This window comes from Lupinus angustifolius, chromosome LG14 (genome assembly GCF_001865875.1).
Source record: "Lupinus angustifolius cultivar Tanjil chromosome LG14, LupAngTanjil_v1.0, whole genome shotgun sequence".
Taxonomy (NCBI): Eukaryota; Viridiplantae; Streptophyta; class Magnoliopsida; order Fabales; family Fabaceae; genus Lupinus; species Lupinus angustifolius.
In genome coordinates this window covers 2,614,405-2,629,424 of record NC_032022.1, presented here as the reverse complement: position 1 = coordinate 2,629,424, position 15,020 = coordinate 2,614,405, and the positions used below count along the sequence as shown (strand labels likewise).

Here is a 15,020-nt window from a genome sequence, read left to right as displayed (position 1 = left end):
GAAAGAAAAGGAAATAATGAATGTTTGTAGTTTGTAGTTTGTAGTGGATGGCATGGCACCAGTCACCAGCCACCATTCCTCATTCCTCATTCCTCAACTTCATTCTACTCTCTTTCCTTATATATATCTATTCATATTACTTATTACTCTTTTTATCATTTCTAAACCTCACCACTCACCACTCACCACCACTTTCAAAGTCAATATTATTAAAATACATAAACAATATATATTAATGGAAACAAATTATATCCACATTAATTTTTTGGATTCTCTGCTAAAAGACCGAGAAGAAACTTCAATCTTTGGATTATATTCCTAAAATATCATTTTAAAGTATCTGATTATTTCTCTATATTATTATAATAAAAATAATAATTGTGTGAGTTTTTGTTTGTTGTTGTTGAGATTAAGGTGCTTCATATATCTATCTATCTATCTTTCTTTGTTTCTGCAACTAGTTCCTAATGATAAAATGTTGTCCTTTCCTATGACTTCCAACTTTGTTATTGCTATTGCTTATACCCTTCCTCCCTACAACCTTAAACTCTCTTCATCTTCTCCTTTTCGTGTCTTTTGCCAATCTCAATCCAAGGTATATAAATATAATTATATATATATTCATATCATTCACCCTCCTAACTCAATTTTGATAAACTTGCATGCATTATTGCTATTCACGTCTTTCTAACATATACCATCTTATAATTCTTACATACCCTTTTGTTTTTAATGTTATTCTTACAAGTTACAACCACAAACTTTTACATGTAGACAGAAAAAGTACATATAAGAAAGTGTTCCCCTTTTCTAGAAAGTTCATTACTTTCTGGTAATGGTGCTGTTACCTCGGATGAGTGGAAAGCAGTTCCTGATATTTGGAGGTCTTCTGCTCAGAAATATGGTCATAAAGTAGCCGTAGTAGACCCATATCATCATCCTCCTACAACTTTGACATATAATCAGGTTTTTCTTTTCTTTATCTCCAATTCTAATTACTGGAAATACTTTACAAACAGCTATTATAGCTTGTTTTTATCTAATATGGTGCTCAAATGTTTTTTATCTAATCCATGGAAGGCCTAGGACGCAATATATCTACAATCATTTTATATTTTATTATTAGGCAATACCCATTTCCTGTGAATTGTGATTAAGGTTTCAATGAGAACATTGCTTTTGATCAATTGTCTGCATGTGGTTTTTTAACTTCTTGACAATGACTCTGATCATTTTGAATCTTTGATTTGTTCAATTATATGTGTAAAATGCTACAAAATTATGTGATTTTTTAAAGAATGTTGTATGCCAATCTGAAGACGTATTGATGAAGTGCAAATCAATTCCAAAAATATTATAAATATTTATGAGTTTGAGGTACAAGTATATGATGCATTTTGTTGTTCCAGAGTTGAATGCTGTGAAATTTATCCTATGAAATGTCATCAGTGTTACGCTAAGCTGTTTCTCTATATCATTCTTATACTTAGTTTCATACAAAAATTTCAGCTGGAGGAAGCAATATTGAACTTCACTGAAGGTTTGAGAATTATTGGAGTAAGGCCCGATGAGAAGGTTGCGCTTTTTGCTGATAATTCATGTCGCTGGATTATAGCAGATCAAGGTGTTGAGAACTTTGTGTATTATTTATGACTTCATTGGCTAAATGATCAGGCTTTAATTTTTTATCCACTCTTAGTATAGTGTTAAGGAAATTACTAGTTGCACAAATTGTATGTGCATCAACTTTTCAAAAAACAGGCATCAATCAAACCCTGTGGTTTTAACATTATATAAATTGCAAAATAATAAAAAGTACCAATATATCTGTGAAAGAAATTTACAGATGTGTATTGAAAAAAGTACCACCTTTTTTCAAAAGTTAATTGTTTTGTGAAAGTTAATTGATTCTATCCACAAATGGTGAATAAGAGGTTGCCAGGTTGCTTTTGATGTATTAACCTGTATAAGTAATAAATTTTTGGTTAACTTCTTTTCATCTTCATTGCTATATATATCTTTCTGTGCTGAAAAGGTGAACATTCTACCTTTCTTGTGTTTACTGAGTGAAAATGAAGGTTTTGTTTCTCATATTGATATATATGTATGCTCATGATTTGTCTAAGTGCTCAATTAATTTGCTTCATTAATCATCTACAATGGTTGTTTTTTTTTAATCACATATATGCTATGTTTTTAGTCTAGGTATGATGGCAAGTGGAGCAGTCAATGTGGTAAGGGGCTCAAGGTCATCAAATGAAGAGCTTTTTCAAATATATGACCACTCGGAAAGGTTTGATAAATACTTCCATCTAACATAGCCTTTACCAGGGTGCTAAAGCTTACGGAAGAACAACCCGTGTGTCAAAAGTTTAGAAAATAATTGAGTACTGTCCTTATTTCAATAGAGGTTTTGAGTTTGACTATGGTGTTGTATTTCAATTGCTAACATCTATTAACAAATTTCATATTTTTATGTGCCGAGTCTTTACTGATGACTCAATAGAATGTTGCTGATTTTTGCTACTATTATTCAGTGTTGCTCTTGCTGTGGACACTCCGGAAATGTTTAATCGGATTGGAGAACTGTTTTATTCAAAGGCTTCCATGAGATTTATTATTCTGCTTTGGGGAGAAAAGTCAAGCCTAGTTAATGAAGGAAACAAGGAGGTGCCAGTCTTTACTTTCACGGAAGTCGTGGAATTGGGAAGAGAGAGTCGCAATGCATTGCTTGATTCTCAAGATGGCAGTATGTCACCACGATCTTTCTCTACAAACTGACATTTTATATATACTAAAGAGCCATTTTTAGTCCAAACCATTTGATCACTGAGAAAGTATGTAATACTTAAGTGGGAGGACAAGAAATCCTCCAAAACATGTGGGCGGGGATGAAGTAAGTATAATGGCCACAGAAGCAGAAAATCTCACTCTATCCCAATAGAGTTATGTTAATGTATTTTACCATCTCTTATTTTGTTTATAAACATCTCATTCTCTTAATCATAAAAGGAGCATGTCACGGACCAACTTAATCTTTTTATATACCTAACGCACCCCATTATGCGAGAGCGCTTTGGGCTTGAAGCATGGACAATACATAGGCTAATTACTTTGTGCTGAAATTCAAGTTTTATTTAAAGAATGGGGTTAGCGAGGGTCAAGCCCTAGACCAATTGGTCATAGAGTTAGAGGCTCTAATACTTTGTCATGAACTAGCTTCCTCGATAGCTTAACGTGTTAAGTAAATGCATGTAAATGATTTGTCTAACGGAGTGTTAATCAGGTTCTGTGTAACTTGTCTACTTTCTGATGTGATTACAGAGCAGCACTGTATATATGAAGAAATCAAACCTGATGACATTGCTACTCTTATATACACAAGCGGAACTACTGGAAATCCAAAAGGTGTTATGCTTTCCCATCGGAATCTTTTGCATCAGGTTTGTTTGCAAATCTTCTATAAAAAGTTTTTTTGACAGTGTTACTTCTGGACAGGGTGTGCTTGTCTTGTTGAAGAGTACACAAAACTAGTTAAGGTTATGCAAAAATGCATTTGTGCTCTCTGCATAATATAAATGAAAGTTTACTTTAAATAAGTATGGGTTGATCATCAGCGGGTCCGTCAACACAAATGTTTGTTTTAAGCTATATCATATATAAGGGCAAACCCTTGAAAATGTGGGCCTTTTATCTGAATCTTGTTTATTTTCTTTAGCATGTGATGCTTTCCAAGTTTCAATTGATTTCAGTTGAGAATAATCCTTTGCTTTTAATATACTTCGATGTTGAAATATTGCGTTGGTTTTGTATATAACGTATTAATGAATTTCTAGATAAAAAACTTCGGGGACGTTGTACCTGCTGAAATTGGTGATAGATTTCTAAGCATGCTGCCACCTTGGCATGCATATGAAAGAGCTGGTGAGTATTTCGTTTTCGCACGTGGTGTTGAACAAGTATACACAAGTGTCAGAAATTTGAAGGTATTATTACTTTAATAATATGATTCATGTATTGTATATGTCATAAAAGAAAACACATAGCCTCATGTATTAATATCCTATATTTTCTTTCTTTTTAGAGTGACTTGGCACATTACCAACCACATTACTTGATTTCTGTTCCTTTAGTTTACGAAACATTGTACAGGTATATCCTTTTCCTTGGAATTCTGTGAATATTCTCCATTATATTTAATATTGTTTGTAAATTGCATCAATGATATATCATATCATTTTTAAAATGCAAAAACTACTTCAGAAATATGGTGTACTTGTCAAAATTCAAAAACATTCCTCTGTGGTCTGCATGGTGCATAAAGCTTGTTCTTACAAATACATAAATTGTTGATAGAAAATATAACTCAAAATTTCCAGCAATCCATAGCTTTCCGAAGTAACCTTATGCGCATATTGGGATTTTACATTTAGAGTTAACTTTTATTGTTTTTTTATTGTATCGTTTGTAGTGGTATCCAGAAGCAGATATCTACAAGCTCCCTTGTAAGGAAGCTTGTTGCACTCACATTCATAAGGGTCAGCTTAGCATACATGGAGTGTACGCGGATTTATGAGGTCCGATCTTGAGCTCTTTCTGTATGGTCTCTGAAGAACATATTCCCTAAAATCATTATTCTCTATGTTTCCTCTGTTCTGTTATCTATGCTCTGTCAACTACAGCATAAGTCAACTTAGAAGATTTAGGGAGGGCTTTATCTAACCACCACCATCGGCCTGGATTTAGAAATACGTTGGTCGATGACAAAAAAGATTAAACAAATACATAGATGTAGTAATTCTAATGTTTTATCTGGGTGTATCAATATTGATTTTTCAATATGTTTGTAGGGTAAATGTCTGACACAACATCAGAAGGAGCCTTCCTATGTCTATTCAATGTTGGAATGGTTGTGGGCAAGGGTTGTTGCTGCAATATTATTTCCGATTCATTTGCTGGCAAAGAAATTGGTCTACAGTAAAATCCATTCAGCTATTGGAATATCAAAGGTCTTGTATTCTTAATGATGGCTCTTTAATAGTTGTATTTGATGTTTCTATTTTATTCTGTCTATTTCTGTGGCGTGCCATACTGACTCTCTCTTACTTCGCAAGTTTTTTTTAGGAAAATATTTCTAGTTATGAATACTTGACCACCGAACTGGTTCAAGATGTTTAAAGCATGATCAATGAGTATTTACCTATTGATTTAAATAATCACCTGATTAGTTATTTTTTCCTAATGAAAATATTTTTGCCGAGAATTCTTTTCTTGAAAGTTTACTTATGATGCACTTATAGCTTAATATAGGATTCAAAGAAGGAGTAATTTGAGAAAAAAGGGGTGTAAATAATATGTTAGTTTTACATGTTTTATACGAATAGTGAGATTGAGAGCACATATAATTAACTTTACATTGTGAAGTTAACCATGGTACTAGATTCTCTTATTTACCCTGTGGGACTTCTTTTACTCACATGATACTCATACTTGGAATCCCAACAAGCAGGGTTTCCTTTTTAAAGTAGATTATTCATGTAACTATATGCTACGTTATGTCATTATTCACGATTTTGCTCATGACAATCGAAACCTTCTGGCATTCTGCAGGCTGGAATAAGTGGTGGTGGTAGCTTACCTAATCATGTCGATAAGTTTTTTGAGGTTTGGTACTAGACACATGTAACTCTAAGCAGAACAATTTTTCCTGGGCATCATTTCAGTTATCATATTGGTGCTTTGTTTCTTTAATGATATGCAGGCTATTGGTGTGAAACTGCAGAATGGATATGGTCTAACAGAAACTTCACCAGTAGTTGCTGTTCGACAACTTGAATATAATGTAAGCAATATACCAACTGCTTCTAGTATCATCATTTCAAACATATTTTCCTTTCTGTAACTTCAATTTTTTTACTCTCTTCTCATAATGAATGGTTGAACATGTCATTTTAAATCTGAATTATTTTAGCCCACTGTTTCAAATATATGACTGTTTCTTTTCTCTTCTTAAATGAAAGGATTGAGAACAAAGAAAAAATTAGAAGAAAAAAAGAAGGATGGTAATAATTAAGATTTAGGAAAAGAAGTATTTGCCTTGTTAAGAAAATGAAAAGCCAAATAGAGTTACACCCAAAAAAATGTGTGCAAATTTACATTTGTTTAAAATTTGTGTTTATTATTAGAAGGTTTTGTTAAGATGGGCTTTTAGGCACTGATTGAGGAATTAAGTAGACACTATTAAATGAAAGTAGAATCATTCATTATCTTGAAAGTTCAAAAAGAACTTAATGCTTTCTTCTTCAAGTGAATAGGAAGAGCAATGAATGCTTCTTAACATGTGCTCTAAAGGCGCATGATAACAAAACCCTATTATTAAAATCTTAAACTGCATTATTATTGATCATAACAAGGCTTACTTTTCTTTTCTTATTTTTTTTTCATGTTCAAAGATATCATAGTATAAACCTTTTGTCACCTCTCTGTCTATCTAGAGCTTGATTTAGTTCATAATTTTTCATCTGCAAGAGGTGGTGCTTTTATGAAACTGTTTTAGATGCTATCTTTTGAAGGTTATTGGATCTGTGGGTCATCCACTTAAGCATACAGAATTCAAAGTTGTAGATCCTGAAACTGGTGCAGTTATTCCACCTGGCTCAAAGGGTATTTTGAAAGTCCGGGGCCCACAATTGATGAAGGGGTACTACAAGGTAATTTACTTTTTAATATTCAAACACAGCACAATTATGAAAAATTCATAACTATTTTTTTGTGAGGACTAGAATTTCTAAGGTACTTCCTTTATACGGGAGTTTTAGTTTTATGAATATTTGATTTGACAAATTTGAAAAACAAGGCAAGGGCATACAAAAGGATCACTAATATGTTCTCGTCAGATGAAGAATTCTATTTTGTCATGAAACATTGTTTCATGATGTATCAGCAATCTTGGTCGTAGCAGTCATAAAGTGTTGCTCACTTATGATCTCACATGCATGTCACATTATCTTATTGACATATGCTAGATCAAGTTGTGACAGTTACATGTTTTATTCTTGCAACAGAATCCTTCAGCTACAAGTCGGGCCATAGATGAGGACGGCTGGCTGGATACTGGTGATATAGGTTGGCTCGTTCCCAATCATTCAACTGGGAGGAGTCGCAATTCTGGTGGTGTAATTGTTGTTGAAGGTCGTGCTAAAGACACTATTGTTCTTTCAACAGGTACAACAAAAGTTTGTCTGTATCTCTCTTTGAATCATAGAAATTATGTTTCCTACCTCTGTGTGACTATTGTTTTAATCCATTAGTGGATGTGAATACCACACACTGCAAGTATAAATATTCTTGGCATTTGTAACTAAACAGACTCGTGGCACATCCTTTATAGCAATTATACCTTTATGTAAGTCCTAACTTCGTTTTTCAATACGAGAAGGTGAAAATGTTGAACCAGGAGAACTTGAAGAAGCTGCCATGAGGAGTAGCCTCATACAACAAATTGTTGTTATTGGCCAGGTGAGTTTGAATCTTGATGTCCTTAAACTTTTATGGCCCAAAACCTATCTATAAACTGCATCTCAAACTGTAATGAGTTTTACTTACAAGGGTATTACTGTAACACATAGGATAAGCGACGTCTAGGAGCTGTAATTGTTCCTAACAAAGATGAAGTCTTAAGGGCAGCAAGGGAATTGACAATTGTAGATTCCACCAGTTCTGATATCAGTCAGGAAAAACTGGTCAGCCTAATATACAGAGAATTGAAGACTTGGTATGACCTTATGTCAATATGGCTTTTACATATAATTTATATGCTTTTACAAGTTTTGATTTATTTGCTTTTACACCCTTTTCCTTGATGTATTTGTGATGCAGGACATCAGAGTCTTCATTTCAAATTGGACCAGTCCTTCTTGTAAATGACCCCTTCACGGTTAGATTATTATACTTATATAGTAGTGTTATCTGTCTTATTATATAAAAGAATTGACATATTTGGTTAATCTTCATTGACAGATTGATAATGGGCTAATGACAGCCACCATGAAAATTCGAAGGGATAGAGTTGTGTCTCAATACAAGGACCAAATAGAGAATATATACAACTAATCTTCTTACATAGTGACAAATTGACAATGATAAAGCACAACAGAGTTCTCACAGTATACACAATTTAATAAAATAATAAATCCATGTCACTGTTTTGTTATTGTATTCTTACAGAACAGAAACTCCTAAATAAAGGCTTGGTTGTTACAGAATAGTAAAATTATTATTATAAGTTAGTGTGTCAATGTTGTTGTTATAAATTATAATGTCTTGGACAATGGAAAATAATATTCTCTTCATTTGAATGGTGCAGCTTTAATAAATGTATGATGTATGCATAGCAAAAGTGGTTTAAATATTAGATGACAATATGTATGAGTATGTATGATGAAGGATCCTCTGGTTTTGTTGTCAAGTATGGAGTGTGGTGTCCCAATATGCATATGTGCATGGTGTGACAATGCCATTCATCAACTATATTATATACATCTCACTCTCACTATCATGCTATTATTCACAAAGGACAAGTGTGTCATTTTGTTTTTTTATAGAAATAAGAGAAAATGGAGGTCTTAGCATGATGACACTAGATAAGGATGTAAGAGTTCTTTATTTAATAAAAATAGTTGTTTAATTATTCTTTAATAAGATACTCATAGTTATGAGATACTTGAAAGTGACACGTAATAGGAGGGTATGAAGATAAGAGTTTGAAGTATAGGAGATAAGAAAGGATGCGATGGGTTTGGATCTGTGATTGACTTTTATAGAGATAGTAAAAGATTAATATTTTGTTATCTAATTAATAAAGAAATGATTAATGTGGTGAGAAAGAGAGCAAAACATTAAAGAGACGTGTGAAAACATAAAGCTTTATGATGATCCTTAAACATGTGATATGAATATGCATAAAGACAACATTGCTGACTCAGTACACTACAATTTCTCTAATATATAGTTACACATTCTATCATCTTTGTGCATATCAATTAAGGTAGATCTGTTAGTGAATTGTGATGGGTTCTAGTGAGAAAGGATGCTGCAAATCTGGTCCTGGATATGCTTCTCCCTTAAAAGCCATGTCTGGTCCCACTGAGTCTCTCATTTATGTCACTGCTATCTATACAGGTACCTACCTCTCCTCTACCATCATCTTATGTACAATACATCAGATTTATGCATGTTGGATATGTTTTCTCAAAAGTTATTTTAGAATAGTATGTTCTGTTCTGTTTGGGTTGTGTAAAAAATACTACTTTCATACACTAAATTACAACAACTCAATTAATCTGGCAAGATTATATCCCAAAAAAAATTATTTTTATGAAACATGTGAATTAATCTGTCCCAAACATGCTCTAAATTATTCACTATTGTGGATAGTTGATATTTTAACAATTCCTTAGAACATTAGTTCCCTTAAAACATGTAGAATTCAATGATTTGAAGTGTTGTTGTTGTTGAATACATTACAGGAACAGGAATTGAGAAGCCTGACTATCTGGCCACAGTGGATGTAGATCCAACCTCCCCAACTTATTCAAAAGTCATTCACAGGCTACCTGTCTCACATCTAGGTGATGAGTTGCACCATACTGGCTGGAATTCTTGCAGCTCTTGCCATGGAGATCCATCCGCACAGCGCCGATTTCTCATCGCACCTGCACTCGTGTAAGATCCTAACCACTTTTTTCTTTTCAATTAGCAATATTACTATAAATGACATTTGGTTGATGACAACACTGCTTTGCAAAATTTCTATTACCTGCTTGGAATAGAACCATACCTATATCCTTCATCACAATTCTCTATTTGTTTGTTTCCCCATAAGATATCATCTTATTAACTTTCTACTAATTGTCTTGTTTTTCTGTCTACTAAAGAAAGTCTATTTTATCATATTTCAGATCAGGTCGCATATATGTGATTGACACGAAAACAAATCCAAAAGCACCATCTTTGTACAAAGTTGTTGAGCCTGCAGATATCATTCAGAAGACTGGATTAGCTTATCCACACACATCTCATTGCCTTGCTTCTGGTGAGATAATGATCTCATGCCTTGGAGATAGTGAAGGAAATGCTCAAGGAAATGGATTTCTTCTTCTTGATTCAGAGTTTAATGTGAAAGGAAGGTAGTCTTTTATATCTTAGATTCAGAAATGCAAGAATGCACACTGACATCACATGTCATAAAAATCTCTGTTTACTGAACCTTATTCATCTCTTCATGTGTTTGCTTTCTATTGGCTCTTAGGCCTTCTAGTTTTTATTGCTAGTTCTGAAGTTCAATCATATATTGAAAATCAGCTTCATTGGTTAGGTGGGAGAAACCAGGGCACAGTCCATTATTCGGGTATGACTTTTGGTACCAGCCACAGCATAAGACTATGATTAGCACATCATGGGGTGCTCCTGCTGCTTTTGCCAAAGGTTTTAACTTACAGCATGTCTCTGATGGGTTGTATGGGAGGCATCTTCATGTATATAGCTGGCCCGGGGGCGAACTGAGACAAACACTCGACCTAGGCAATGAAGGGCTTTTACCCTTAGAGGCAAGTTTTTTTACATGATCAAGATACAATTTTGTATTTTGATAGAGTGCTGATAGCCTGATAGCAATCTACCAAGAACACTTAGAAACCATGTCTACTCCCAAAAAATTATAGGAAGGTCTTAACTATTTTGATGAGTTTATATTCATAATTCATTCTCATAAGCCCAAATAGGTTCATGACTAATATATCCTAAATGCAGATAAGGTTCCTGCATGATCCTTCTAAAGATACCGGTTTTGTTGGAAGTGCTTTGTCAAGTAATATGATTCGGTTTTTCAAGACCGGCGATGGATCATGGAGCCATGAGGTATATCTAAAGGATACTTCACAAGTATTGATTTGTTTGAATAATAGTAATAGATTGAGGTGACCTTGCAGGTTTCCATACGAGTAAAACCACTGAAAGTGCAAAACTGGATTCTTCCTGAAATGCCAGGGCTTATAACTGATTTTCTGATATCCCTTGATGATCGGTTTCTGTACTTTGTAAACTGGCTGCATGGAGATATAAGACAATATAACATTGAGGACCCTAAAAATCCTGTACTGGCAGGACAAGTATGGGTTGGTGGACTTATCCACAAAGGGAGCCCTATAGTTGTTGTAGAGGATGATGGTAAAACATGGCAATCTGATGTACCAGAGATTCAGGTTAGTAAAATCCTAATGTCAAATTTCTTGTACAACACATGTTTTTTTTTGTATAATCAAGTCCTCTCGCCCTATAAGAATGAACTAATATTTTCCGGGTGTAGGGTTGTTCATCCCAACAAGTCTCAGGAATCATTCATATATACCACTCAATAAATTGTCTCAATTGATTGAGTGCTATATATATAAAAAAATGAGAAGAATACATAAATGAAAAGTGACCCCTCTGCATTATTAGTTTATTCTATTATTTGTTGAGCAATTAGAATGGATTGAGGCATGGAATGTTATCTTGACTATTCAACAATTATTATGGTTTTTCAGGGAGAAAAGTTGAGAGGGGGTCCTCAAATGATTCAACTGAGTTTAGATGGGAAGAGACTATATGTGACTAACTCACTGTTCAGTACATGGGATAAACAATTTTATCCTGAGCTTGTAAAGAAAGGGTCCCACATGTTACAAATTGATGTTGATAGTGAGAAGGGTGGGTTGAAGGTTAATACCAACTTCTTTGTGGACTTTGCACTTGAGCCTCATGGTCCTTCCCTTGCACATGAGATGAGATATCCTGGTGGTGATTGCACTTCAGATATATGGATTTAAGCATAAATAATATTAATAACTACTATCATATGCTATGGTTGTAATAGACTACTCTTTCTATGGTTCCTTTTATAAGCCATTTCATAATTTCTACTAACTATTTACTCTTCTTCTTTTTCTTCTATATTATTGATGATCATAAAGCTAACACCAACATGTTTGTGGACTTCCATATGCCTTGTAATGAAGTAGAACTAGTATAAAGTATGATAGATGTTGAAAAAAGGTGTATGTAACTAATAAATAATAATCACATCAAAATGGAGTTCAACTCACTTCACTTATAATACTTTGCCTTGTATTACATCAACTCAACCTTCCCACACCTTCACTCCTCCTCATTACAATATTCATTTTTTTTAACAATAAAATGGGGATTACCAATTTGAGTTTTTATTTGTATACCTGCATTATAGAAAGATTGTTGTGAGCAATATTTATGGGAGGACATAACACATACCCAAATAGATTAATTCCTTATTCATAGAATAAAGTAGGGGTGAGTCTGGGCCGGGTTTGATCGAGTAAGGATAACCCTTACTGGATCCTAAATTTTAGTAGGCCATTTTTTTGTACCGAGACCCGGTCATGAACTCAAAGTTAACATGACCCAAATAATGACTTAGACAACTTGTGAACCCAAACTTCATCATCATTAAATGATCTAAGTATTTGATTATTCCTACGAACGATATGATACTTGTTAGGAGAGCCAGAATTAATGAGATGGGGATAGGAAAAAAAACCATAAATAACATAGTGATATGTTGCAGGGTGTATAAGTATACCCTAAATGCAATCACAGCCGTTGATGATATGAAACAATCACAGCCGTTAATGATATGAAACAATCACAGCCGTTGATGGGAATATAAGAGTTCCCATAAACCCTAGCTCCCAGATTCAACAGCTGCCGAAGAGATCCATCCCCAGCTTCAACAATGGTACATACATCATTTCTGATTTATTCAAATGGGGATTAGGGTTTGATACTGTTATTATTGTTTTGTATGTTAAGGCTTAATGGGGAACAAAAAGTTTCAATTTTTATGTTTATGGTGTTGTTACATTTTTATTGATAAATTGATTGATAATGAAAGGTATACATCAAGGCTCAGAAGTCAAGGGCATACTTCAAGAGATATCAAGTAAAGTTTAAGAGAAGAAGAGGTATTTTACTTATGCTTACTTCTATTATGCTATATTTTCTCACAATTCTGTTGATTCTAACATTTACATGTATCACTGCAGAGGGAAAAACTGATTACAGAGCCAGGATTAGGTTGATTAATCAGGACAAGAATAAGTACAACACCCCTAAGTACCGCTTTGTTGTTCGATTTGTATCCTCTTCTTACTTCCACTTAACTCAAAATATAGCAAAATTATTGACATTTATTTTTGTTTGATGGATTTCAGACATGGTTTTATCTTAATATTCCCTAAGTTTAATTGTTTTTAGTTAGTAATACTCAGTATCCAACTTGAAGTCTTATATCTATGTAGTATTTTCAAATAATAGATATCTATGTCTGTGTAAAACTTAACCTCATTACTAGACCAACAAGGACATCATTGCACAAATTACATCTGCTAGCATTGCGGGCGATAACATTCTTGCTGCAGCGTATGCACATGAACTGCCACGCTACGGTCTTCAAGTAGGACTTACAAATTATGCTGCAGGTACTTCGTTTATCATTTTTTTCTTTTTCTCTATACCATCAACACTGTTATACTTGTTATTCAATGTCATCAAATTGTGTGCAGCTTATTGTACTGGGCTACTTCTTGCTCGCCGTGTCCTTAAGACACTCGAATTGGATGAGGAGTATGAGGGGAATGTAGAGGTATCAATGGATGTGTTCATACTAGCATTTTCTTTCACATGCATGCAACACACTTATTTTTTGTAAGTTAATTGGTCATATCATTTTTATCAGGCTAGTGGAGAGGATTTTTCAGTGGAACCTGCTGAAACCAGGAGGCCATTCCGTGCTCTCCTTGATGTTGGTCTAATTAGGACCACAACTGGGAATCGTGTTTTTGGTGCCCTTAAGGTACTCAGAATTATATTACAAATTTGACCGATGCTGTCTTTTATCATATTCAATATGGTGGAATTGAATAGTTGTGATGGTTTACAGGGAGCTTTGGATGGGGGTTTGGATATTCCTCACAGTGACAAAAGGTTTGCTGGTTTTGATAAGGAGAAGAAGGAGTTGGATCCTGAGGTTCACCGCAAATATATCTTTGGTGGACATGTTGCTAACTATATGAAGGCATGTGCAAAGTTTTAATTAGTTCCTTCTTGCTGGATTTTTTAGTGGCCTATTGTAAGGAATTTTGAGATGTTTGTCTGACAAGTCAGCATTTTAATATTTTATGCAGACCTTGATAGAAGATGAACCTGAGAAATATCAGACACACTTTAGTGAATATATCAAGCAAGGAATAGAGGCTGATGGTCTTGAGGCACTGTACAAAAAGGTTCATGCAGCCATTCGCGCAGATCCCACTGCAAAGAAGTCAGAAAAGCAGCCACCTAAAGAACACAAGAGGTAAATCATCATGATATTTGTGGATCCAACTAGACTCTAAAAGTATTGTATTTCTGCCAAATTGACTCGGAATTATTACTAGATGGCTCTGTTTCTGCTATCCATGTATCACAATGTGCTGACATATGTTTGTCTGACATTGAAGATATGATTGGTAATTTAGCCTCATGACTTATCGATTTGACTGAGCAACTAAGTGTATATTTCTGCATTTTTTTCTGCAGATACAACCTGAAGAAGCTTACCTATGAGGAGAGGAAGAATAAGTTGATTGCACGCTTGGAGGCTCTGAACTCGGCTGCTGGAGCTGATGATGAGGATGAGGATGATGAGTGAATGTTAATTGCAGTTTCTTCACTTGCATTTAGAGAATCATTTTCTTGAAAATTTACTGAACATTCATGTTCTCTGGCACGAAATTTGGTTACTTAAAGTTGCCCTTATTTTGTGTTAGCCTGGATTGATACCATGAACCAACAACATATTAAGCTTATATCAAATTTCAGTGTTATTTGTCTTTCTCTTGTTTGGTATTTTATCCCTTTGTCCGACACTGTTAGCATCTCACGTTCACAGAGAAATCTATTAACCA

General features: G+C 34.3%; 2 protein-coding genes across 4 annotated transcripts; both read left to right on the top strand.

Moving 5' to 3' along the window:
* LOC109326449 (probable acyl-activating enzyme 16, chloroplastic) lies at nt 405-8,186 on the top strand. 2 transcript variants are annotated; one of them, XM_019559138.1, is made up of 18 exons: nt 405-595; nt 775-966; nt 1,510-1,624; nt 2,206-2,293; nt 2,538-2,749; nt 3,325-3,443; nt 3,837-3,986; nt 4,085-4,152; nt 4,472-4,577; nt 4,851-5,009; nt 5,611-5,664; nt 5,762-5,842; nt 6,573-6,710; nt 7,065-7,224; nt 7,439-7,518; nt 7,629-7,774; nt 7,879-7,936; nt 8,020-8,186. In XM_019559138.1, exons 1-18 carry the CDS (start codon nt 476-478, stop codon nt 8,110-8,112), a joined length of 2,139 nt encoding a protein of 712 aa, XP_019414683.1. In that variant the 5' UTR covers nt 405-475; the 3' UTR covers nt 8,113-8,186. The 2 variants fall into 2 exon arrangements, with proteins under 2 accessions (XP_019414683.1, XP_019414684.1); XM_019559139.1 differs by lacking the exon at nt 405-595 and having other exon boundaries at nt 872-966; nt 2,201-2,293.
* Nucleotides 9,003-14,951, top strand: LOC109326454 (60S ribosomal protein L5-like). Of its 2 annotated transcripts, XM_019559143.1 has the most exons (9): nt 12,682-12,811; nt 12,968-13,037; nt 13,119-13,210; nt 13,427-13,553; nt 13,638-13,717; nt 13,811-13,927; nt 14,015-14,149; nt 14,259-14,428; nt 14,653-14,951. In XM_019559143.1, the coding sequence occupies exons 1-9, from the start codon at nt 12,809-12,811 to the stop codon at nt 14,762-14,764; spliced, it is 906 nt and encodes a 301-aa protein (XP_019414688.1). In that variant the 5' UTR covers nt 12,682-12,808; the 3' UTR covers nt 14,765-14,951. The 2 variants fall into 2 exon arrangements, with proteins under 2 accessions (XP_019414687.1, XP_019414688.1); XM_019559142.1 differs by lacking the exons at nt 13,119-13,210; nt 13,427-13,553; nt 13,638-13,717; ... (2 more) ...; nt 14,259-14,428; nt 14,653-14,951 and adding exons at nt 9,003-9,180; nt 9,528-9,723; nt 9,960-10,187; ... (1 more) ...; nt 10,810-10,917; nt 10,989-11,261 and having other exon boundaries at nt 11,586-12,811; nt 12,968-13,038.

Bases quoted from the DNA above. Each gene is read 5' to 3' on its own strand.
- LOC109326449 (XM_019559138.1), top strand. From the start codon at position 476: ATGTTGTCCTTTCCTATGACTTCCAACTTTGTTATTGCTATTGCTTAT. The intron at 3,987-4,084 runs GTATTATTACTT...CTTTCTTTTTAG, and splicing joins CAAGTGTCAGAAATTTGAAG to AGTGACTTGGCACATTACCA. The intron at 7,225-7,438 runs GTACAACAAAAG...CAATACGAGAAG, and splicing joins CACTATTGTTCTTTCAACAG to GTGAAAATGTTGAACCAGGA.
- LOC109326454 (XM_019559142.1), top strand. From the start codon at position 9,069: ATGGGTTCTAGTGAGAAAGGATGCTGCAAATCTGGTCCTGGATATGCT. The intron at 9,724-9,959 runs GTAAGATCCTAA...ATCATATTTCAG, and splicing joins CTCATCGCACCTGCACTCGT to ATCAGGTCGCATATATGTGA. The intron at 10,608-10,809 runs GCAAGTTTTTTT...TCCTAAATGCAG, and splicing joins AAGGGCTTTTACCCTTAGAG to ATAAGGTTCCTGCATGATCC.